Source organism: Prionailurus bengalensis, chromosome C1, assembly GCF_016509475.1.
Source record: "Prionailurus bengalensis isolate Pbe53 chromosome C1, Fcat_Pben_1.1_paternal_pri, whole genome shotgun sequence".
In the NCBI taxonomy this organism is placed as follows: domain Eukaryota; kingdom Metazoa; phylum Chordata; class Mammalia; order Carnivora; family Felidae; genus Prionailurus; species Prionailurus bengalensis.
This window is the reverse complement of record NC_057345.1, coordinates 129,328,642-129,353,240: the sequence shown is the minus strand read 5'-3', so window position 1 is coordinate 129,353,240 and position 24,599 is coordinate 129,328,642. Positions and strand designations below refer to the sequence as shown.

At 36.8% G+C, this 24,599-nt stretch overlaps 1 protein-coding gene across 1 annotated transcript in view; it reads right to left on the bottom strand.

Annotated features, from left to right (window-relative positions):
* THSD7B (thrombospondin type 1 domain containing 7B) overlaps positions 1-24,599 on the bottom strand; it is a 627,465-nt gene that overhangs the window by 347,519 nt on the left and 255,347 nt on the right. The window contains exons 11-12 of the mRNA XM_043573363.1: positions 8,840-8,969; positions 4,229-4,332 (exon numbers count right to left, since the gene is read on the bottom strand). Coding sequence (XP_043429298.1) covers positions 4,229-4,332; positions 8,840-8,969 — 234 coding nt within the window. The remainder of the gene's footprint in view (positions 1-4,228; positions 4,333-8,839; positions 8,970-24,599) is intronic.

Sequence of the window (24,599 nt, the reverse complement as noted above, 5' to 3'; positions counted from 1 at the left end):
AGGCTCCAGGCTCTGAGCTGTCAGTACTGAGCCTGACATGGGGCTTGAACTCAAGTGCGAGATCATGACCTGAGCCGAAGTCAGATGCTTAACCAACTGAGCCACCCAGGGGCCCCTCCATTCACTTTCTAAATCATATATTGTGATTGATGTTACAGATATCTCCTCATTTACTTGAAGGTGAGTTTATTGTGCTTCCTGTTCTCTGGAGCAATTTTATAAAAGAGATCTACTGGAGATTAATTTTATATTATGGTTTCATGTTGTCCTTGCTGGTATCGAAGTTATTTTAGAGAAAAACTGGAGTAGATGTTTCTTTCCTTCACTATCTTAAAATTGGAGACCCATCCCACTACTTTAAAATTACAAGTTTTCCAACAAATAAACACTAGAAATTTTCTAATATTGGTGTCTAATTTAGAGAAAACTCAAGAAAATAACTTGCCTAGTCTAAGGGACAATCAGTTCTCCAGCTAGAATCCATGTAAATTGAAATCCAAAATAGAATTATTTGAGGACAGATAAAATAATTTGCCATTTATGTGATAAGATTCTATACCTTAGGAGCCACATCTCTTCACAAATTACTAAATGGTTTGGCAATGAAAACCAATCATTATGATACCCTAGTATCAAAGTGTCAAAGTCTAGGCCACCATATAGAATTTTGTGTTGTGCACCACACAAAAGTACCATTTTTAAAAAATTTCACTCCTGTACATATTGCTAATCAAGATATGTTACAGAAATTTTCCAGCAGAAAGTAGGCAAAGGTCTTATAATTACAAGATCATATTATTACAACAATTTTGGAAGTAAAATGTTTTAAGGAGGCGCTCCCATCCCTTAATTTACAGTCAGTATATAGCCTCATAGCAGTCCTGAATAAAACTACCTGGCCAATAAAATTCACATGTATAAATGTTCTTAGACATTATTTACAAAGTGTAATTGTTATAAACTGATGTGATCCCAAATTTCTTTCTTAAAGCTCCAACCCCAAATAATAGTATATTTGAAAATAATAAAAACCATCAGAAACAGTTTGCTTTTAGGTAGCAAGGCCAACAACATGCCTTTCCTGTCCTTAGGGGTGTATTGACTCTTCAGCCTTATTTCATAATTTAGTTTATGGGCATCTTGACTGTCTTTTCCTTCTGCAAGATAGCAAACTAGTCCATTACATTGATTACATTATTCTGAATGGATCTAGTGAGTAGGAAGTAACAACTACCCTAGATATTTTGGCAGGACATTTTGACATCAGTGGATAAGAAATGAATCTGAAAAAACTCAGGGACCTTCTATCTCAGGGAAATTTCTAGAGGTCCAGTGGTGTGAGCTGTGCCAAGATATCCTTTCTATGAGGAAGAATGAGTTTTTGCATTTGGCCCCTCCTGCAACCCAAACTAGGCACAACACCTAGTGGGCCTCTTTGGATTTTGGAGGCAACATATTCCTTATCTGAGTGTGTTAGTATCACCTATTTGCCAAGAGACTCACAGAGCTGCTAGTTTTTAGTGGGTACCAGAATAAGAAAAATCTCTATAATAGTCTAGGCTACTCTGCATACTGTTCTGACAGTTGGGCCACATTATCCAGCAAATTCAGTGCCACTGAAGTATCAGTAGCAGACAGGAACACTGTTTGCAGGCTTTAGCAGGCTTCTATAAGTGAGTCACGGGATAGGTCCTTAGGATTTTGGAGCAAAGCCCTGTCATTCTCGGCACATAACTATTATTTGAATGAAACACCTCCTCACCTGATACTGTGTCTTGGTAGAGAATGAAGGCTTAATCATGGGTCACCAACTTATCATGAAACTCAAGATGCCCATCATGAACTGGGTGTTACCTAATCCACCAAGCCACAATGTAAGGTATCATCAAATATAAGTCGTATATAGATATCTGGGCCCTTGTAGGCCCTGAAGGCACACGTATGTTACATGAATAAGTAGGCAAATATCTATGGTTCCTACTTCTGCCACACTACCTGCTCTCTCCCACCTTATACCTATGGTCTCATGGAGAGTTCCCTACAATCAGTTGACAGAAGAAGAAAAGACTCTAGCCTAGTTTATAGCTGGTTCTGCACAATATATAGGCACGACACAAAAATGGACAGCTAAAGCACTATAGTCCCATTCTGAGATACCCCTGAAAAGAGAGGTATCTTCCTCTTCCCAGTGGATATAAGATAAAACTGTATACCTGGTTGTCCACTTTTCTTGGAAGGATAAATGGCCAGTTATGTGATTATATACAGATTCATGGACTGTGGCCAATGGTTTTGCTGTATGGTCAGGGTCTTGGAAGGAACATGATTGCAAAGTTGGTGAAAAGTAAACCTGAGGAAGAGGGATATTTATAGACCTCTCTATATTGGGGAAAATGAGAAGATATTTGAGTCCCAAGTGAAAGCTCACCAAAGGGTGACTTCAGCAAAGGAATATTTTAACAATTAAATGGACAGGATGATCTGTTCTATGGAGACCAGTCACCTCAGTCATCCCTCTTTCCCCAGTTACTCCTGTCATCATCGAATAGGTTCATGAACAAAGTAGTCATGGTGGCAGGAATGATGGTTATCCACAGGCTCAGCAACATGGACTTCCACTCACCAATGTCAACCAGACTATGGACATCACTAAGTGCCCAATATGACAGCAGAAGAGACCAACACTAAGTCCCCAATATGGCACCACTCCCCAGAGTGATGAACCAGCTACATGGGAGCAGTTTGATTACAGTGGACCATGTCCACCGCAGAAGGGGAAGTGTTTTGTTACTACTAGAATAGATATTTAACCTGGATATACATTTCCCTTCCCTGCAAACAATGCTTCTGCCAAAACTACCATCCATGGACTTACAGTATATCTTATCCATAGTCATGGTATTCCACACAGGATTGCTTCTGATCAAGGAACTCACTTCACAACAAACAGTGTTGCAATGGGCCCATTCTCATGGAACTCACTAGTCATACCGTGTTTCCCACAGTCCTGAAGCAGCTGGCTTGATAGAATGGTGGAAAGGTCTTTTGCAGACTCAGTTATAATACCAGTTAGGTGTTAATACCTTGCAGGGCTGAGACAAGGTTTTACAGAAGGCTGTATATGCTCTGAATAAGCACCCAATTTTTGATACTGTCTCTCCAATAGGCAGGAATCAAGAGGAAGGAATAAATGGGGGTGGCATAACTCACTATTACCCTTGGTGACTCACTAGTAAAACATTTGTTTCCTGTCTCTTGCAATCTTATGTTCTGCTGCCCTTATAGGTCTTTGTTCTGAAGGAAACAGTGCTTCCACTAGGAGACACAATAAGATTCCATTGATCCAGAAGTTAAGATTGCCACCTGGTCATGGTGGACTCCTCACAGCTCTGAATCAACAAACAAAGCAGGGAGTTATTGTGCTGGTTGTAATGACTGATACTAACCAATACAATAACCTACACAACAGGAAGAGACAATTCTAAATACGGCTTTTAGAAAAATTATAAAACAAGTATAATGCAGTTGATTCCACAAGGTCTGATTTTGCTACATATATCCCTTTAGCAACAAAGTGGTTAGGTTTTAAGAATAAAGCACTTCTTATCAAGCTTCATTTGACTGGTATCTGGATTATGAATGAAATAGAAAAGTGAGCAGCCTGATGAGTCTCTGAGTGCTTTTCAGAGATTTCAATATGCCATACCTTGGCATTGATGATTAAAAGCACTTCTACTTCGATCCAGATGCTTATTCACAGGAATAAGATAGCTCCTTTCTATGTATATTATATATATAACATACAGTAATTATGCATATAACAATTACATTCAACTCATGCTTATTAAGATTTGTCAATTGATTCAGTTATCCTTAATTCATTTAGCAAACATTAAATTAGCACCTAAAAAGTGCAATGTATACTGTTGGGTCTAATCATAGACATATTCTTCATTCCTTGGATCATGTCCGGCATGTGTCTGGAACATCAGCATTGGGATATGCAAATAACTAAGAATTCGCTTACAGATATTCGCTTACATTGCACTAGTTCACAGATACACTAGCTGGTTATGGTTAAAAGAGAGTATAATATCAACAATAATTCCAAACTTAAACTCAAATACTGATAAATATAAATAATGTAATCCAATATCATAATTATTCAAATATAAAATAAACAATAGTCTATAAGAAAAACATAAAAAAACTTTTAAAATGCCCTTACCTCTTGTTTGTATCCCCTTTCCACAGGCTTCACTGGTACCCATTATCCCCTGCCTGACAGACTCTGGCACCAAGATACAAGGACTCCATTTCTGTGGCTTCCACCTGTGATTACAAAGAACAGCGGACTAAAAATTTCACCATGACAAACATACAAAAGAAATATAAAAATAAGTGAATTTGAAATCCAAAAGCACAAAAACAGTAATTCAATAAAAATGTATATAAATTCAATGTGATAAAATGGAACTCTGGCACATAATAGGGAGGACAAGAGTCTACTCTGTCCCAGGTTCATGGTTAATGCAGCATTTCCATTATTTTAAATGTGGACATTTCCCATATTAAGCTGTAGTCCATATACCAAAGTGGCAGTAAATATCTTTAAAAGCACGGATCAAATCTAGAAGGCTTACCCTCCTTATCAACTTAAAATCATATGAAGAAGGAGGAGGAGGAGGAGGAGAAGCAGAAGGAGACAATGATGATAATGATGGGGAGGAGGAAGGAAAAGGAAGAGAAGAAGGAGAAGACAGAGAGAGTGAGAGAGGGAGGGAGAGAGAAAATCCTTATGTTCCATTGTATCTTTAGAGAGTCAGGGTTTAAACATCTGAAAGTTTGGGGTGCAAACTTTCACACTCAATCTTCCACTTCAACAATTGTTATAAGGTATTTTCTAAGACTTTAAAGTGACTCATACATCTCAATAGGGAGGTGGGGAGCCACAGGGACCCATCTTATGTGATAGTTCATCTCATGGAAGAGGAATAGATCCATTTCTGATGAATTATCAATATTTCTATTCCTCAAAGGAAATATCCTGTAAGGAAGGCGTATGGTTTCCCACTGTTTTCCTTTCTCAGGTAAACAAAACTTTCTATTTTTATGACCCACAGGACAGACTGACTTATATCCTTAAAACTGTCTCGGGGCGCCTGGGTGGCGCAGTCGGTTAAGCGTCCGACTTCAGCCAGGTCACGGTCTCGCGGTCTGTGAGTTCGAGCCCCGCGTCGGGCTCTGGGCTGACGGCTCAGAGCCTGGAGCCTGTTTCCGATTCTGTGTCTCCCTCTCTCTCTGCCCCTCCCCCGTTCATGCTCTGTCTCTCTCTGTCCCAAAAATAAATAAACGTTGAAAAAAAAAAATTAAAAAAAAAAAAAAACTGTCTCTTCAGAATGTTCCCAAAAACCCAAACTCTAAGTGTAACCACAAATTCTGCTCCTTCCTTAGTATATGTTGACACTTTTTTCATATGTGCCAATACCTCTAATAATAGATATTACTTCAAAAAATGAAACAGGGGAGCCTGGGTGGCTCAGTAGGTTAAGCATCTGACTTCAGCTCAGGTCATGATCTCACAGTTTGTGGGTTCAAGCCTCACATCAGGCTCTGTACTGACAGCTCAGAGCCTGGGGCCTGCTTCAGATTTTGTGTCCCCCTCTCTGCCCCACCCCTGCTTGTGCTCTCTGTCTTTCAAAAATAAATAAAAATTAAAAAACAAAAACAAAAAAATGAAAGAGAAACATGAAGCAAAAATATTATTGACCAGTTTTTCAAGATGAAAAAATTCTAGAGAACTTCTATATCTGGTCAATAATATTACATATATATTATATTACAAAACTGGTCAATAATATATATTACATTACAAAACTTGTCAATAATATTACATATGTGTGTGTGTGTATGTGTGTGTATAAAATCATTGATCTCACTCAAGTGGACATCATACTGTCAATAGTTGAGGGATTGGAGAGAAATCAAGAAACAGCTAAACAGAAAAACAGAAAAATTTGGCATTTAAAGAAATCACTCCTTAATTTTAAATAGTTGTAAGTTTACCTTGCATATGCATAGATGTATTTAGTATAATTCTAAAACACAGAAACTGAAATGGTAAGGGGTTTCAGGGCAATTTTTCAACTGGGATGTATCATTCATTCAGATCCCTTAAGTTTACTAAGACTTTCTAGATTGAAATGAGATCATGGTGTTCAGTCTAGTTTAGTGTGCTGCATAAGCTGAAATATAAGGAATTTTCAGGACTTGTTAAACTCAGTCTTGGAATGATAAACTTGGCCTCATAAAGGTTAAGTGAAATTACTCAGATTTCACAACTCAGCAGGCCAGTTATCCCTCCTAAATTCTCGGATCCTTAGCCATAGACTCTTGACCCCACATTAATTCTATGTAAGGATACATCTTCATGTTTTTTCCCTTTTGCTTATTAACTTAATGTGTTGGAGATGTTCAAATTCACAGAAAAATTTCTACAGACATTTTGATTCTATTTTAAATGGTAAACATGTGAATATGTTACCTTAATGGAGTAAAAGAAGAATCCGAAGAAAATGATACAGGTCTGTATTAACTCAGCTCCCTAACATACCGGTGAAAAGGGATACAAAACTAAATTGGAATATTGCTTAAAATTAAAGGGTGTTTTATTGAGGAGCAGAGAATCTTGCTGATAACTTGTACACATATTAACCTCAGCATCAGGAGAAATGATACAATGATCCAATCCAGACACAGCAAAACTGGTTTCTGGGGAAAATGGCAGGAGGTCAATGATGGAAACGAGTTTAAACATGAATGGCTAAAATGGAGTGCAACCAGGGAGTTCAGAGAGTGAACAATAGAAAGGAAAATCTCACTAACAGCTTCTAGGATTTTCTCTGATTATAATAGACCTGGGATTACAAAAACTTCTAATAACGTTTAATTTGGCTAATTTTTTTTCAATTGGCTACTTTCCCCAAGAGCTCTTTTGGTGGGCCCAGAAGTTTCAATATTTATATATAGTATAAAGGGATGAATATTGACAGTGTTTCCACAGCAGCCCTGTGGTTAATGAAGCAACTGGTAGTCTGGGCATGTTCCCAGTGTTTATTCACATCCTACTTAAACTGGCCACTCGGTAGAAACAATAATAATAAAGGATTATAAAGCTGATAGTCATTTAGACTCTTCAGTGGCACTCTATCTAATGTGAGGAGCCTTCTTAAAAAAGAGAGGGGGGTGCACCTGGGTGGCTCAGCCCGTTAAGCCTCAGACTCTTGATTTCAGCTCATGTCATGATCTCATGGTTTACAAAATAGAGTTCCACATCAGGCTCTGTGCTGACAGGGTGGAGTCTGCTTGAGATTCTCTCTCTCCTTCTCTCCCTGCCCCCTCAGCCCCCACTGCTCATGCTCTCTCTTTCTCAAAGTAAATAAATAAACTTTAACAAAAAGAGAGAGAAAGAAGGAAAAAAAAACTTGTGTCCTCTGGAATAAATTAGCTCTTGAATTTCGTATCTTTAAGATATAGTTCCTCAAATAATCAGGAGAAACACTAGGCATTTTTGATAAAGGCATTTTTAAGTGTACTGATAACCACAGGAATTTTAAGACAGTGTTTTTTTCTTCACAAGTAAGTAAAACTCAACAGTGAATGATTTTAATCCAGATGTACTTTAAAGCAATGCTTCAATCCAACATTAAAAGGATAGATATTAATGACTAAACACACAAACCTCAGGCATTATTTTTATAAATAATAGTCCCCAAGTTGCCAAGAGGGAATATATTTTAAAAGTCATTTTCTTTTTTTTTAATTAAAAAAAATTCAACTTTTTGTTTATTTTTGAGAGAGAGAGAGACAGAGAGAGAGAGGGAAGACAGAGTGCGAGCAGGGAAGGGGCAGAGAGAGAGGGAGACACAGAATCTGAAACAGGCTCCAGGCTCTGAGCGGTCAGCACAGAGCCCAATGCAGGGCTCGAACTCATGAACCATGTGAGATCATGACCTGAGCTGAAGTCAGACACTTAACATAACCGACTGAGCCACTCAGGTGCACATTTTCTTTTCTTTTCTTTTTTCTTTTTTTTTTTTTTTAATATTTTACCCATAGGTTAAACTTTTTTATTTTCCCTAAGTAGTTTATTAAAATGTGTATATGACAAAAATTAAGAACCAAATTTTTTAAAAATAAAAGTAAATAATTATTTTAAAAGTAAATTTTTGTTCTTAGTTCTTCATTAAAGGCTTTAGGATGAAAACAATAGAATGAAGTAAATTACATGTGTGTTTGTTTTCCAGGTAGTCTTTATCCTGAATCTCTTTGGATCCTAATCCTTAAAATTGACTGCCTAGGTGACAGAACTCCAGCAGCTCACTTAAAAGCAAACCATGTTTGTTTCTTTTTTTCTGATAATTAGACTTTCTTATTCCTTACTTCCTCAAAATACATTCAAAATAACAGGGGGAAATATTGAGGTATTAAAGATAAACATTACCTTATCTTCTTTCTCACTAAAAATCATAAACTTATGAAAGAAAATAAGTCATGGGCGCCTGGGTGGCACAGTCGGTTAAGCGTCCGACTTCAGCCAGGTCACGATCTCCTGGTCCGGGAGTTCGAGCCCCGCGTCGGGCTCTAGGCTGATGGCTCAGAGCCTGGAGCCTGTTTCTGATTCTGTGTGTCCCTCTCTCTCTGCCTCTCCCCCGTTCATGCTCTGTCTCTCTCTGTCCCAAAAATAAATAAACGTTGAAAAAAAAATTAAAAAAAAAAAAGAAAATAAGTCATGATTTACACTAAAATCTAATGATTATTTTAAAAGGTAACTAATTACCGATATACAGGACATAATGAAATATCTTCACACTCTCGCTCTTCAAATAAGGTATCTGGGCATTCTTGGCCTCCGTTGGCTGCTTCCTGGATGATAATCCTATATCGAGACTGTTTAACTGTGGCATTTCCTAAAGTAAAGGAAAAATAAAATTATAGTGCCTTTTTATGTAGCTGCACGGAAAAATACAGGGTTAGTAGCAGGCAGGCAGGCATACAGGCAGGAAGGAGGGGAGGAAGGGAAGGGAAGAGAAGGAAAGGAAAGGGAAGGGAAGGGAAGGAAAGGGAAGGGAAGGGAAGGGAAGGGAAAGGAAAAGGAAAAGGAAAAGGAAAAGGAAAAGGAAAAGGAAAAGGAAAAGGAAGGAAAAAAATAAAGAAACAAAGAAAGAAGGAGGTGAAGTAAAAACATGTGGTAAGACTTCTTGGGGAATGAGAATGAGAAGCAAAGACCAGGGGTTAATAATATTATACCAATTCTCACTCCTATGAGATAGATAGTTAATACTCAATAATTGTCATTTCAAATCTATATGACCTAATATGCAAAGTGTTTCCCAATTGTCTTAATATGCTTTAAATTAATCAGAATTTATATTACCTATGGCATAAGAATTACATGGCATAATCTGAGAAACCACAGAAACCAACTTTGATCTCACAATAGCTCAAGGGCCTAGAGTTTTACTATGAGCAAATCACTTCCTCAGGAAAGGCATTTCCCTCTGGAAATACTCATTAAAATTAATACATTAGTAATTTATTTGTGGGTATTAGCTTCTTATAATATCTCTCGTTCATCATAACCTGAGACAATATGGATATAATTGTAATTTAGGGGAAAGGCACTAAAATTGTGACAAAACAAAATATTGTCTACTTCCTGGTTTGGCAAAAAAGCAGAAGTATTAATAGGCACCTCAATAAAGACAGCCAGTGTTCACTATCACTTTAATGGGCTGGGGCACTCATCTCATAATCTTTAGATGCCTTCTGATCAATAACAGCAACAAAAATCAATTACAGTTACAATGGTGAGCAAATATTTCAATTGCTATGTGCAAAATATGCACTAGATATAAAAATGAAAATTCTTGAACTTACACAGAAAGAAAATGGGGCAGATAGAGATACAACAAATTTAAGACATTGGTAGAGCGAGAAATGTCAACAGTGTGCAGTACTAAGAGAGTACGAAGAAAGAATAATCATTTTTGTCTCTAGAAACCAGACAGTTCCTGGAGGAGACAGATTTTATTCTGGGACTTGAAATCTTAATAGGAAAAAAAAAAAAGGTTGAAGTCATTTTAGGCCAAGGAAAGTCTGAGAAAAGGTACTCCTGAGACATAGATGGGTGCATGGAATTCATAGAGAAAGGCATGTAGGTGCATTTAGATGGAATGTGGATGTTCACATGTTGGAGGGTTACGAAGAATGGAGAGAAAGGGTGGTGTAGGAGAAAACGGAATTAATTGGTAAGTCTGGGACAGACCTAACCATGTTAAGAAGAAAATTTCTAGAAAGCCAGTAAACTAAGTGGAATGTGACAAAAGGGGGGGGGGGACTTTCAGTAAAATTATATATTCATGTGGTTTTAAAAAAATCATTAGTACCATGACTTACAATGAGAAAAAAACTGACCCACAACCAATTCCCTGTCCTCCTTCCAGAAGACTTTGAACTCTCTTTATTTAGTTCATCTGTGGTTATCTCCAAATCCATAAATAATAAACTTATGTCATTGCTTCTTGATTCATTAATTTTAGACATCATTTATTGACTTTCTGCTATAATGGATGGGAATTTACTTTGTAACACCTTTCAATTTTTTATAATTGTATCACTATGTTTATGCTTCTAATGGTTAAAGGCTTTAAAAAAACATTTTTTTTTCCAGTCCCACTCCTCACTCCTCCTGTCCTCTATCAGACCAGCCACCACGGTTCTAAAGAGTCTTCATGGGTAAACAAGCTTCCTCTTCTCTTACCACCCACATTCCTGCTAAGTTAGGACAAGCTTTCTGTGCTGCATCATCAGTTTCTCTGATCTTTAGTCTTTGTCTATTAAGTTTTCATAAATGCATTTAGAGCTCTCATCCACTGATGGTCTTCTCTTTCTTATTATTTTTTTAACATGGGATTAGGGCTTTCACAACTCATTTCTGTTATTTTAATGAGATTATGGAAAGAAGAGAAACCAATGTACTTGTACATTTCATGATAATGAACTATAAGTTAAGCAGATGTATAGGATCTTTTCCATCTACTTACAGATCTATCCCCCTGCTTTACATGCTGTCTACCCAGGGAACTGATCATAGAAGGACTGTATCAGTGATTCCCTTGTCCATTGACTTCTGGTTGGGTTTGGCCAACAGAGGGATGGGGCACACAATGTAAGAAAAAAGATGATAAGAGGAGAGAAAGATCAGGGAATTTATTCCACCAGATTTTATCTTCTATATCACCTTAACTGGTTCTCTACACCAACCAAAAGGCATGGTTTCTGTGGAGTGGCTCTCTCATATAGCCGTAATCCTACTAATTGTTCCTACCTCTATCAAATTTCAGGCTCCTAAACATCACTACTTCAGGTACTGAATCATCCCCTGTTAGCTTATGTAATCCTTTCCAGTATTTTGTAAATAGACCCTTCATTAATTTTTCCCCAGTTGCCCCATTTGAATGGGCCACCATTCCTGTTTTCTGCCAGAACATGCCAATAAAATAAGAAAGACATACTACTATATACCAGGGAAGAATGTTATAATTGGCCCACTTCTAAAACTACTTAAGGTAGTGTGAGAAATATAAAATAGGAGTTTAAGAAGAAATAAAATAAGTGTAATTAAAATAGTTCTGGTGAAAAGCTGAGAGATTTTCCCTTAAGATCAAGTACAAGACAAAAATGCTCACCCTTGCCACTTTAATTCAACATAGTATTGGAAGTCATAGTTACAGAAATTAGGCAAGATAAAGAAATAAAAGGCATCCAAATTGGAAAGGTAGAGGTTAAAACTGTTACTATTTGCAGATGACATGATACCATAGATAGGAGGCCCTAAAGACTCCACCAAAAAACTGTTAGAACTAATAAATGAATTCAGTAAAGTTGCAGGATACAAAATTAACATACAGAATTTGGTTGTGTTTCTATGTACAAAAAACAGCTATCAGAAAGAAAGACAAACTAATAAAACAATCCTATTCATGACTACATCAAAAATAATAAAATACCAAAGATTAAATTTAACCAAGGAGACAGAAAACCTGTACTCTCAAACTTTAAGACACTTATGAAAGAAATTGAAGAAGATGGAAATAAATGGAAAGATATACCATGCTCATGGATTGAAAGTATTAATATTGTTAAAATGTCCATGCTACCCAAAACAATCTACAGATTCAAGGCAATCCCCATCAAAATGCCAATGGTATTTTTCACAGAACTAGAATAAGAAATCCTAAAGTTGTATAGAATTTCAAAAGATCCCAAATAGTCAAAGCAATCCTGAGGGGAGGTATCAATCATATTCTCTGGTTTCAAACTATACTATAAATCTACAGTAATCAAAACAGCATGGTACTGGCATTAAAAAAAAGACATATAGATCAGAAATAAATCCATGCATATATGGTCAATTAATCTATGGCAAAACAGACAAAAACATGCAATGAGGAAAAGACAGTTTCTTCAAAAATTATGTCAGAAAAACTGGACAGCTACACGAAAAAGAATGAACCACTATCTTACATTATATACATCTTACACTATATACAAAACTATTTTAAAAATAAATTAACAGGATGCCTAGGTGGCTCAGTTGGTTGAGTGTCTGACTTTGGCTCAGGTCATGATCTCACAGTTTGTGGGTTTGAGTCCTGCATCAGGCTCTGTGCTGACCACTTGCTTGGAGCCTGGATCCTACTTCAAATCCTGTGTCTCTTTCGCTCTCTGCCCCTCCCCCACTCACTCTTTGTCTCGCTCTGTTTCTCAAAACTAAATAAATGTAAAAAAAAATTTTTAATAAATTAACAACTTGTATATAACATCTGAAACCATAGAATCTCAAGAAAAAGGATAGGCAGTAAGCTCTGTGACATTGGTCTTAGAAATACTTTGTGGACCAGTTTCTCAGGCAAGAGTTAACAACAGTTAAAATAACAAATAGGAGTATATCAAACTAAAAAATTTTTGCACAGCAAAGTAAACCATCAACAAAATGGAATGACAACCTACTGAAAGAAGATATTTACAAATTATATATCCGAAAGGGTTTAATATCCGAAATACATAATGTACTTATTCAACTTCATAAAGAAAAAAAAACAATTAAAACATGAGCAGTGGACGTAAATAGACATTTTCCAAGGAAGACATACAGATGGCCAACAGACACATGGAATGATGTTCAACATCACTAATGGTCAGAGAAGTGCAAATCAAAACCACAATGAGATATTACCTCACACCTGTCAAATTGGCTATTATGAAAAACACACACACAAAAATAGCAAATGTTGGTGAGGATGTGGAGAAAAGGGAATGAAAACAGTATGGGGGCTTCTTAAAAAATTCAATGTAGAATTACCATAAAATCCAGGAATTCCACTTCAGGGTACTCATCCAAAAAAAAAAAAAATGAAAACATCAATTCAAAGAGATATATGCATCCTTATGTTCACTGAGACCCTATTTACAATAGCAAAAATATGGAAGCAATTGTACTGTCCATCAATAGATGAATGGATAAAGAAATTATAGTATATATACAAAATAGAATATTATTCAGCCATAAAAAATTAAGATCTTGCCATTGCAACAACATGGAAGGAACTGAATGACATGCTAAACAAAAGTCCGACAGAGAATATATGTGGAATCTAAAAACAACACAAACAAACAAAACAAAATAGGAACAGACTTGTAGGTAAAAGAAACAAACTATTGGTTACCAAAGTGGGCAGGGGTGGGGGGATGAAATAGGGAAAGTGGATTATAAGGTAAAAACTTCCAGTTATAAAATAAATAAGTCATGGGATTGTACCATTCAGCATCAGAAATATAGTCAATAATATCATAATAACTATATGGTGACAGATGGTAACTAGACATCATGGGGATTATTTCATAATGCATAAAAATATTGAATCACTATGATGTACACCTGAAACTAATAGGATATAGTACATCAATTATACTTCAATAAAATAAAAACAGTTTTGCATAATAATATAAAGCTATCTTCATTTGGGTGGGGACAGCTTTGTAAAAAATTATGCCTTTAAGAATAAGTCTCCTATTCTCAGTTAATTCCAGTTACACTGTACTGGTTCTGAAAATTATTTTTTACCCTTAGGATTAGTATGAGTGTGGGCCTGTGTGAATATATGTGTATATGTTTCTGTGTGTATGTGTGTGTTGTCCAAGTGTTATCTTAGAAGATCAGAAATAAAAATTGAAGAGGATAGGAAAAATGAAATAGATGCCTTTCTTGAGAGAGAACATAGATCAATGTTTCTCTGTTCTCATTGTATGTGTATGTGCACACATGTGCATGTGCGCACACACACACACACACACACACACAATGAACACTCACACACAGAGGTTTTCTGCTTTATGGTGTAATTCCAGGTGAAGTCATTCAAGGTTTAGGGAACACGGCTGCATTAATTTATCATGCCCTACAGATGTTCAGGTGAGGGTTGAGAAAGATGGATTCTATGGACAAAACAAACTTTTAGAATAGAGGTTAGATTTCTACAGAAAAAAACTGATTGTCACTGTATAGAAATGAAGACATTTTATATGTTTTCAAAAAGAGAAACAGAGATAAGGGATGATCTTGACATAGTGAATCAACACCAGGATCTGCAAGATAGCTGCTAAAAATTTCTTTTTCTGTGTGATGTGTTTCTTTGTCCTTCAACTTTGGCATGGTAATATTTAGCATTAACTTTTAAATGATTTTTCCATTTTTTGTGATATAAGTGCCTCAGCTTATAACCAGACCTAAAGCAGAGTCAGTTATGCACAAGAGACATGAATTAGCTGGGGTGTCATGGAACCTCAAGGGCAGGCAACATCCCCACCTGGGATGGAGCAGTCAATAGTCTTCTCACTTCACCTGTACTTTGAAGCCAGCCTGAAGGGAGCACTTTTGTACCAAGGAAGGACAGTAATTACAGAAACCCAAGAGGTAATTAGCAACAGAAGAAGCGAATGTCTCTGGCAGCACCCAACATCAAGATCTGAAGTAAGACAAGAGATGATGAGCAAAAGGCCAAGTGGAAGGTCTCAGAAATCGAAGTCAAATAGAACCTCACTTTCTGTTGAAGACATAAGAAATGATTTAAGGGAAGTAGACAGAAAATGGAAGAGAGTGTCTTTGGAAGTTGCAGACATTTGGATTTTAAACGTATGTAAAATGCATTAGAAATTTCCAGGAATTATCTCCTTCATCTATATCAGATCTGCTTCTGGACATTTTGCATATGGTATCTCATTTTATTATTATAATGCTACGAGGCTGGTGTTACTACTACCATTTTCATTTATTTTAAAATTATAATTATTGTTCCCACTTTCCAAATAAGAAAATGGAGGGTGGAAGAGTTAAATAATTTGCCCAAAGTCACCTTGCTAGTTGTTAAGCGATTAAAACTATGCCATTAAAACTGGCTAAACAGACATCCAAGCCCATGATCTTTCCACAGAGACTTTATGGTAAAACAAAGAGAGAGGGGCATTCCAGGGAAGGGTTCACATCATAATTCCTCTGTTATTCCCATGGGACACCTCTTCCTTTTTAATCAATGTTTCAATAGTACCCTGTTGGCAGAAGGCTTCAAATGCCAGTAAACACAGTGCTTGTGGGGGTTGGTGAGTGATGCTTCCAACCTCATTAGGCCTATGAAAAATAACAATAAATTAAAATTCCTGTTTGCAAACATAAGTAACTGTTTAAGCACGATTATTGCTAATAAACTAGTCTAAATTCAATTTTTATTTATGCATATTTTATCATAACTTAGTCATCAGGCATAATTATACTTGCTACTAATTATAATCAAAAGAAGTAACATTTATGAAGATGGCAGCTTAAACATCAAGAGCCATATTTAATATCAGAAATATATAAGTGATTTATTTATACATATATAATAATAAGAGATATTTATAGATTCTCTGAGAAGGTCTATACCAGTCTTTCCCAGAAAGACGGTAGCAAAAGTAGAAGAAATTAGTCTTGCTAAACCTCAGCTTACTTGGCTGTAAAACAAACCAAAAAGAAGTTTCTATGTCATATGATTGACAGGAGGATTAAATGAGATACTGCATGTAAAGGATGTACATATTGCCTGATACAGGGAGTCTTCTATAACATGAATTCATGAGAGAAGGTGAGAAAAAAGATTTAAAAAAACAAAAAAACAAAAAACATAGAAGGGGCACCTGGGTGTCTCAGTCAGTTGGGCGTCTGACTTTGGTTTCAACTCAGGTCATGATCCCAGGGTCATGGGATAAAGCCCTGTGACAGGCTCTGTGCTGATCATAGAGTCTGCTTAAGATTCTCTCTCTTTCTATCTGTCTGTCTCTCTCTCTCTCTCTCTCCCTTTCCCCCACTGTTCTGTCTCTGTGTCTAAAGTAAATAAAATGAAACAAGGGCACCTAGTGGCTCAGTCGGTTAAGTGTCTGACTCTTGATTTTGGCCCAGGTCATGATCTCATGATTTGGTGAGATCAATCTTCACATTGGGCTTCATGTGCTCACAGCAAGGAGGCTACCTGGGATTCTCTCTCCGTCTTTCTCTGCCCCTCCCCCACTCATGCTGCATTTTCTCTCTCTCTCTCTCTCTCTCTCTCTCTCTCTTTCTCCAAATAGACTTATAAGCAAATAAACAAACAAATAAATAAATAAAATGAAACAAAAACACAGAAAAATGCTTCAATAATTGAGGCTTCTTTATATTAAAAGAAAAATATGACAAACTGGCCTTCTATTCAGTGCTACATCTTGGCCATGTTCTGAGCATTGAGGAGTAGACTATGAGTGGCTGAAAATCATCCCACATTCCTGGTAAATTAAATTACAATTGCAAGGTAATTTGTATCAACCACCTTGTCATATCATTGGAGAGGAACAGATAAGCTGATCAAGTACCTGTTTGCTCAAGAAAGTCCTAGTTAATGCTTGTTATCTCATCTTAAATATGAATAGCTCATCCACTCACTTTTCAGAAGTACCTCTGCTTGTATGAAAATTATATGCTCTCTGAAAAAAGACTATCACCTCATGCGAATGTAAGTAACAAGCACATTTTGTCTCTCACTGCAGCGTAGGGTTGCATTTCAAATGTATGGAAAAGATAGATAGACTGTGCTGCTGTTCTTAAAATTATCTATTCAATCTGATCACTGGACCTTTTTATTTCTTGCCACAGAATTCTGCTTTAGATATCAGTTCATGCATCCAAAGAAGATGGTCCTGTGCCCCAAGCACACTTGTTCATGAATCATTAAATTAAAAATGAAAGGGAAAGGAGAGTATGGGGCTTACCTGAAGATAATTGACTGGAGCTACGTGATATGTGTTGTTATGACAGAAACATTACGAATAAAAGCTATGTAACTAAAGAGAAGTGGTGTTTAATCAAAGTGGAGCATTAAAATGAAGAGAAAACAACTTTCACTTGGCAAAAATTCCAAATGGTCATTAAGAAGTCTGTCAGCCCAACTTTCTTCAACATTACATCCTCTGAAAGCAAAACAAACAAACAAAAAACAAAAAAAACAAAAAAAAAAAGAAAGAAAGAAAAGAAAAGCATTCTCTCTCCCGAAAAATTATACACAAGAGAATGGCCCTCATTAGTCTACTCACAACCCCTGCTGAGATTTTTTTTTCTTTTTTTAGGAAAGGCACAAACCAGGGTTCACCACCAGCCCAACTATCTCCCACTTAAATCTGGAAAAACAGTGACTCTGAGTTCTCAGAGGGAAGCACTTACCACATACAGGGTTGTCATTGTTGATAAATATTTATCAGGTTTCCTCTATATGTAGGAGATGAACCTAGGGGCTGTGCGTTATACTGAAACATATATACATGCATTATTAAATCTCCCCAGTGAAGCTGAAGTGAAACTTGATGGATGGATAATAATGTAGAAGTTCTGCACAGTTTTATAAGGATTCAGAAATGATAATATAAACTTTGTATTTACTATCCAAAGCCCATCAAGCCAGTATCTCTCTCCTTGATCAAGGAGAAATGGCGGGCTTAAACAATGAACATTGTAATGCCCTAGAACTATGAGTAGAGAGTTCTCATACACTTCTTGCCTATTCATCTTGGTGTTCCATATAGAGAACAGATACATCAAGAGTGTTTCCCACCCCCCAAAATTCCCTCCTAGCCTGGACCTCCAAGTACTTCAACATGAACACTGAGCCTATCTATATACCGGTGAAATTAAACAAAATTGCAAAGCTTTTCTGCCAAACTTTCCAGGACTATTGAAAATAAGCTCCAGGATATCCATATACATCTTTCATTTTAAAATGTTGCCTGGTAAAAATGTACTCTATATTCTTAAATGTTCATAATCATCATTCACTTTGCAACAGAGGCCATATTCAATGGCTCTGGCAACAGACAGGACCTCCAGGGCTCTGGTTTCTAATCCCAGCTCATTACTGAATTGCTATATGACCTTGGGCAATGCACTTCACCTTTCAGAGCTTCAATTTTCTTGCTTATCCTATGTGGGGAATACTGTTGAGCCAACTCACAGGACAGCTGTTACGAATGTCTAATTAAATTGGATTTAAATGTAATTTAGTGTGTGTGTGTGTGTGTGTGTGTGTGTCCACTTAAAATTCCTTATATGCAAGCCCTCAGTTTCAGATGAAGCAACTTGTGTTCATATCTGCAGAAACTATCTAGGATGACAGTCGAAGCAAACAAACATGTCCTCTCTACAGTAGTTACCATACACTCTCTAAAGCCTATGCAATAGTTCTAATTTCTAGAGACTATCTCCAATTTCCTCTACTTCTATCCTCAACCACTGCTGCTCTTAGCATATCTGCAATCTGTAAAGCTAACCTTATCAAATAGTGACCACCTTTGAGTCTGGCCCTTCCTTTCTCTAAATATGATAAATGAATTTATCCACAGCTGATCTTGCTTTCTCCTCAACCCATGTGGTCCTTAATCCTGGCTACATATTAGAACCTCAAGGGACACTTTTACAGACTCCTAATGACTCCCCCAACCCAAACCATTTAAATCAAAATCTCTGGTGGGTACTGCCCAAGCATTGGTATGTTTAAAAAATCTCTAGGGCAAAGAACCACTAATTTAGCACATTTAAAGCTAGCATCTCTTTTTCATCCAATATGTAAAACAGGAAAAAGACAATGCAGCATGCTTAACCAAGCAATAGAAAACAAATGAGCACTAGCTAAATCATTAATGCTCTCAACACATTTAAAAAATGCAACCTGCCCTCTAGCTAAGTACATCATAATGGGTATAATTGGAAATGTGTACTATAAATGAGGAGGGTTAACAACACTATTTATAATGACAATTTGCACTTGTCTTTTCTTCTTGCCAACCCATGCTGAAATGACAGGGATTTATTTTCCCTCCATTCAGACCCCTTTTCATTTTAGCAGAAGAAATGTCTAGTGGCTTCTTGCTACAGGGCTCCCTAACGCATTGCACTCCATCAGCCTTAAGAGTGAAATTCTCTGCAACACCACACTGCACTGTATGCAGACAGGTTTGGGGGGACAGAGATGTCATCTAAGATATAAATTCAAGACACAGTCATTAATAGGCATGAATACTGAACCTTATATTCAAAGCAACTCTTTTTTTAAAAAAATCTATATTACTCTAAACTTATTAATGCTTTATGCCCTCATGAGCATAAAAGGATTCTATTCATGCCCCATATTGTTGACATCTAGGGGACAGAAGAACTTCTAGATCAAGTTTATGTGTCACAGCACAGTGAGGTCACAACTCAGGGATGCACAGCTAGCAACTTCAGACCCTTAGATCCTCTGTTCTTACAGGAGAGTGAAGTGTATCCCTGGGCCATCTACCTGCCGTTCTCAAAATGCACCACCATTCACTATGGCTCAACCACATGAATCCTGGTTTCTGCAACTTTTTGCAATGCCCCAGGATGCGTCTACATGTAAGAAAATGGTTTACGTGAATTTAAGGTATTAGGGATCATTTAGATATTAATATTGATTGTGATATTAAAGTTTTTGTTTTGGTGGTAGTAGTAAGACAAGGTAATGAAAAATAGCTCTGTAGAGATAACCCAATTAAAATAAAGTTTTTCACTTTTAACTATAAATTTTATCACGATGAAGACAAAGACTCTTAATTATCCCTTTTATGCATGAGGTGTGTGTTATTTCCTGTCTTCTTGTCTTCATTAATTTGCAGCATCAACATAAAGCCTCTGGTTTTTGAAATTCCTTTTTTGGCTTGGTGTTGATGTAGTAACATGACTTTTTAGAATTGGTGAGTCTGGAATGTCAGGTCTGTAAACTTGGGAAAATACTTATTTTCTGGTACTTCAAAGGGAAATAATTAGAATAACTTATTTGGGGCTTTGAAGAAGAATAATCAGGTAATGGAATGTGATATCAAATGAACTCAATATATCTATCCATCAGCTTCAACAATCATCTGGCCATGCTTTGTAAAATCTATGCCCCTACCCATTCATGACCACCTGAATTATTTCTAATATTCAGGCATCATAAAATTACAACTGTAAATATTTCAGAATAGATTTATAAAAGATAAGGGCTCTTTTTGAAACATGACCGCATGTTTCAAATACTACCATACATAGAAATAGCAATACCAATTCTCCTAAAATACTAATAAATATATAACTGTCATTGGGTTATAATTCGGTTCCTGACTGTCAACTGAATTATAATTGGTTGACATGTCCTATAGGCTCCTCCCCTTTTTCTTCTTGTTTTCTTTGGAATTCCCTTTGAAATATTTTCAAAAACAGATTATAAATGCAGGTACAAAAAGACAGGCAAGTAAAAGAAAGTTTGGAGCACTGGTCCTTGATGAAATTTCTCCATTGTTGGCAGTGAGAACACGGCTTTTAATAGATCGGTAAATCAAGAAAGAGGAGACAAAAACTGTGTGGCCAGAGCACAGAGTGATGTTTGGTCAGAGACTATCCCACCGATACACACATAAAACTAGAATTCCCTTCGTGTGTGGATAGTGAAAAAACCCTACTCTGACAGACAGAAAGAGTGGGGTTGCTTTCTTGTCCTGACCTTAACTCTAGAAAGAACAGGAAAAAAAAGAAAGAAGTCACCCAGAGTTTTCCTAACCAGATGCCTCTTTATTAATAAATGTGTAGAGCTGGAGCTATTCAGCACTATTATATCTGAAGAAGAAAATCTAAAATAATAACTGTTTATCATGTGTTCGGGATTGTTCTGGAAAAAGAATATTGAAGTTATCTAAGGAGGAGATGCCATTCTTGAAATTGAAAATAAAACAAAACAAAAGAAAGAAATATTACCTCTTGGACCTTACATTCTAGTGGAAGCAGAAGGACAAATTTCAAAGATAAGTCAATATTTACTATTTCATAAGGCAATTAAATACCATGCAAAACACACACACACACGCACACACACACACACACACACACACAAATATAGCAGGAAGTTCTAAGGAATGTGTGTGTGTGTGTGTGTGTGTGTGTGTGTTAAGGAGAGGGAAAGTTGTAATTTTAAACTTCAAAGCCTCAGTGAGAAAGGGATATTTGAGCAAGAACATGAAATACCTAGGTGGTCATCTATATAATACCTAGGAGAAGAGAAATTTATGCAAAGCGAATGCTATGTACAAAGACAAAGCAGAGTCAAATTCCAGAGAGAGCAAGGAGGTCCAGACTGGCTTTCTTCATTGGGTACACTGGAGTTGGGAGAGGAGGGAGGTCAGTGTTTCCACAAAGAAAAATAATTCCTATTTAATATCATAGATGAAAATGAATTATTTAAGGCTTACACATAAAAGCTTCTGGAGAAAAACACAGGTATCTTTATGTCTTTGGGATAGGAAAAAAAATCTTAAAAAACAAAAGAGGAAAATCATACAGTAAGTAATTGATAAATTCAATCATGTTAATATTAAGCATTTCTGTTCACTGAATGACAAACCTCACTCTGAATGACAAACCTCACTCTGAATGGTAAGATCTGCATTATGTGGAAGCACACAAGGTTTATTATCCAGAGTATAACCTTCAAAACAATAAGAAAAACAATCCAAGCACTTGCCATGCTTCATTCATTTGCCAAGTGCTCTACATAAATCAACTCAATCCTCACGACAATCCTAAAACACAGTTACTCTTGTTATTTCCATTTTGGAGGCCAGAGAATGGAGGAGCAGAGAGGTTTTGTATCTTGTCCAAGATGTCAGTAAGTAATAAACAGGACCTGAAACCCAAGAAGTCTGCATCCAAAGTATGTGTTCTTACTGCTCTGCTTTGCTATCCTCTGCTTCCGACCCCTAAATATTCTCAGCCGAGTGCAAGAAGAATTGCAGTCCAATGAAACTGAAATCCAATAATGGCAACTGTTCACAGGAATAAAAGCTCTATCCAGTTAGGAGCCTGGCCCCTACAGAAAGTCAATAAGGACCAAGACTAGCCAGTTCATAGGGCCTCAGGCTCAACAGTGCTCTTAGTTTAAAGCTCTGCTACAACTGTCTTGAAATATTTAATAATCTTTGAACAAGGCATCCCACATTTTCATTTTACATTGGGCCCTACAAATTATGGTGCTGGTCCTGATAAAAACAGTGGCAATGTGGAGAATTAATGAGATCCTCTCTTTTGGGCTTATCTTACTCCTTGGAAGTATAGACACAGAGAGGGGACTAGGAAGGATGTGTTCTGTCCTGGAGTTCTGACAGTTACTTACTGTTTTTGCTTCTCTCTTAGCATTTAAATTCCTTGAGCAGGAGAGAGGGTTTGCATAATCATCCAGTTATGTGAACTCCACAGGATGGGCAAAGAACTCAGTACACACTGGGTCATAAAGACATGCTATTAAATACTGTTGAGTTATGGTAATTTATACACTTACCTACAATTCACATTTTTTTTATTCAAGAAAACAGATCCTCCTCATTTCTTGCCCAGATAATTGAATGGCCTCATAATTTTCCCACTGGTTTACAATGGTGTCTAACCTCATTATTTTCTGTATTATTTTTTTTCTAACACACAAATCTGATTTTATCACACCTATGTTTAAAATTTAAAGCATCTATTAGAATTCCAGATAATGTCCAAACTTCTTAGAATGGCATAAATCTTTTCATAAACTGGCTCCTGCATATCTCTCTAACCCTATTTCTTATCATCCCTCCCTATGCATTATGCATCCCAAGCATCACTAGCTGCCTATAAGTCATTTCATTAACATGTCCTCTCAAGCTGCCAAGCCTCCATACATACACCCTCTCTTCTATATTTAAGGTACTTGTATTCCATGTTTATGTGGAAACTCCTAATCTACCAAATATTACATTATCGGACCACTTAGCTAGAGTAAGACACCCTCCTTTCTGGCTGTTAACACTCAGTGCTCATTCTTGTTAGAGGAAAAATATGTTTACGTACTCTAATTTCGTATAAAAAAGCCCCTTGAATAAAGTAACCTCATCTCATTAATCTTAATGTTACTAGCAACTGGCATAGAGCTTGGTATATAGTAAACCCTACAAAAAATTTGCTGAATTAATGATACATTCATTTGTTATCATTCATTTAATTACTATGCCGGCACTTACTCTGTGGCAGCCACTATCCAACGTATTGAAGCAGTGAACACGACATGGAGCTTACTTTCTAATTGGGAGAATGGTTAAGCACTATGAAGAAAAATAACATGAAATAGTGAGTAAGAAAGAGAATGAGAAGAGGAGAATTTCTAATAAGGTTCTCAGAGAAGGGTTCACCAAGACATGATATTTAAACTGAAAACAAATGTTGAGGAAATGGCACCCATGCCAAGGTGAGAGAAGAGCATTTTAGGAAGAAGGGGCAGCAAGTGCAAGTCTGAATAAGAGACAACAAACTTGGTCAGAAGGGAGGCCAGCGTAGCTAAGAGGAAAGTAAAGAAAGCAGTGAAAGGTAGAACAGAAGTTTACAAAGCTGCCTAGCATCAGTCTGTGAGGGTAGAGCCCTTCAGATGATTTCTTTTATGTGAAGGCAGATCTACTTCTACAGTCTTCTTTGTCTCAGGACTTTCTCCCCATTGTGTCTTCTTTGGTAAGGATAAGGGCCATCTAAATCATGTTATTTTGGGAGATGGAAGTGGACATACATCACCTTTCATTCTCCTTCTTGTTCTTTGGGATGTATCTGTTCATAGAATGCACATATTCTTCTCTTTCCTGGGGCATGGTCATTCAAATTTTTAGTAGTCCAACATGGTCTGTGACCAGAGGGTTAAGCCTGTCTAATTACAGGGTTGAGAATCAGCTGATATTTTGATCCCCCCCTACTTTGACTAATTCTCCATTGTTTCCAAATTTGGATGCGGGAAAAAAGTGGGTGGGGAAAAGGCAGACTTCCTTAAATTCCAAAATCATACATGAGCCTGTTGATCACGTATAATGGTATTTCATGTTCCATGCAGTGTAACAACATATGTTTAATAAACTTCTATTATTTT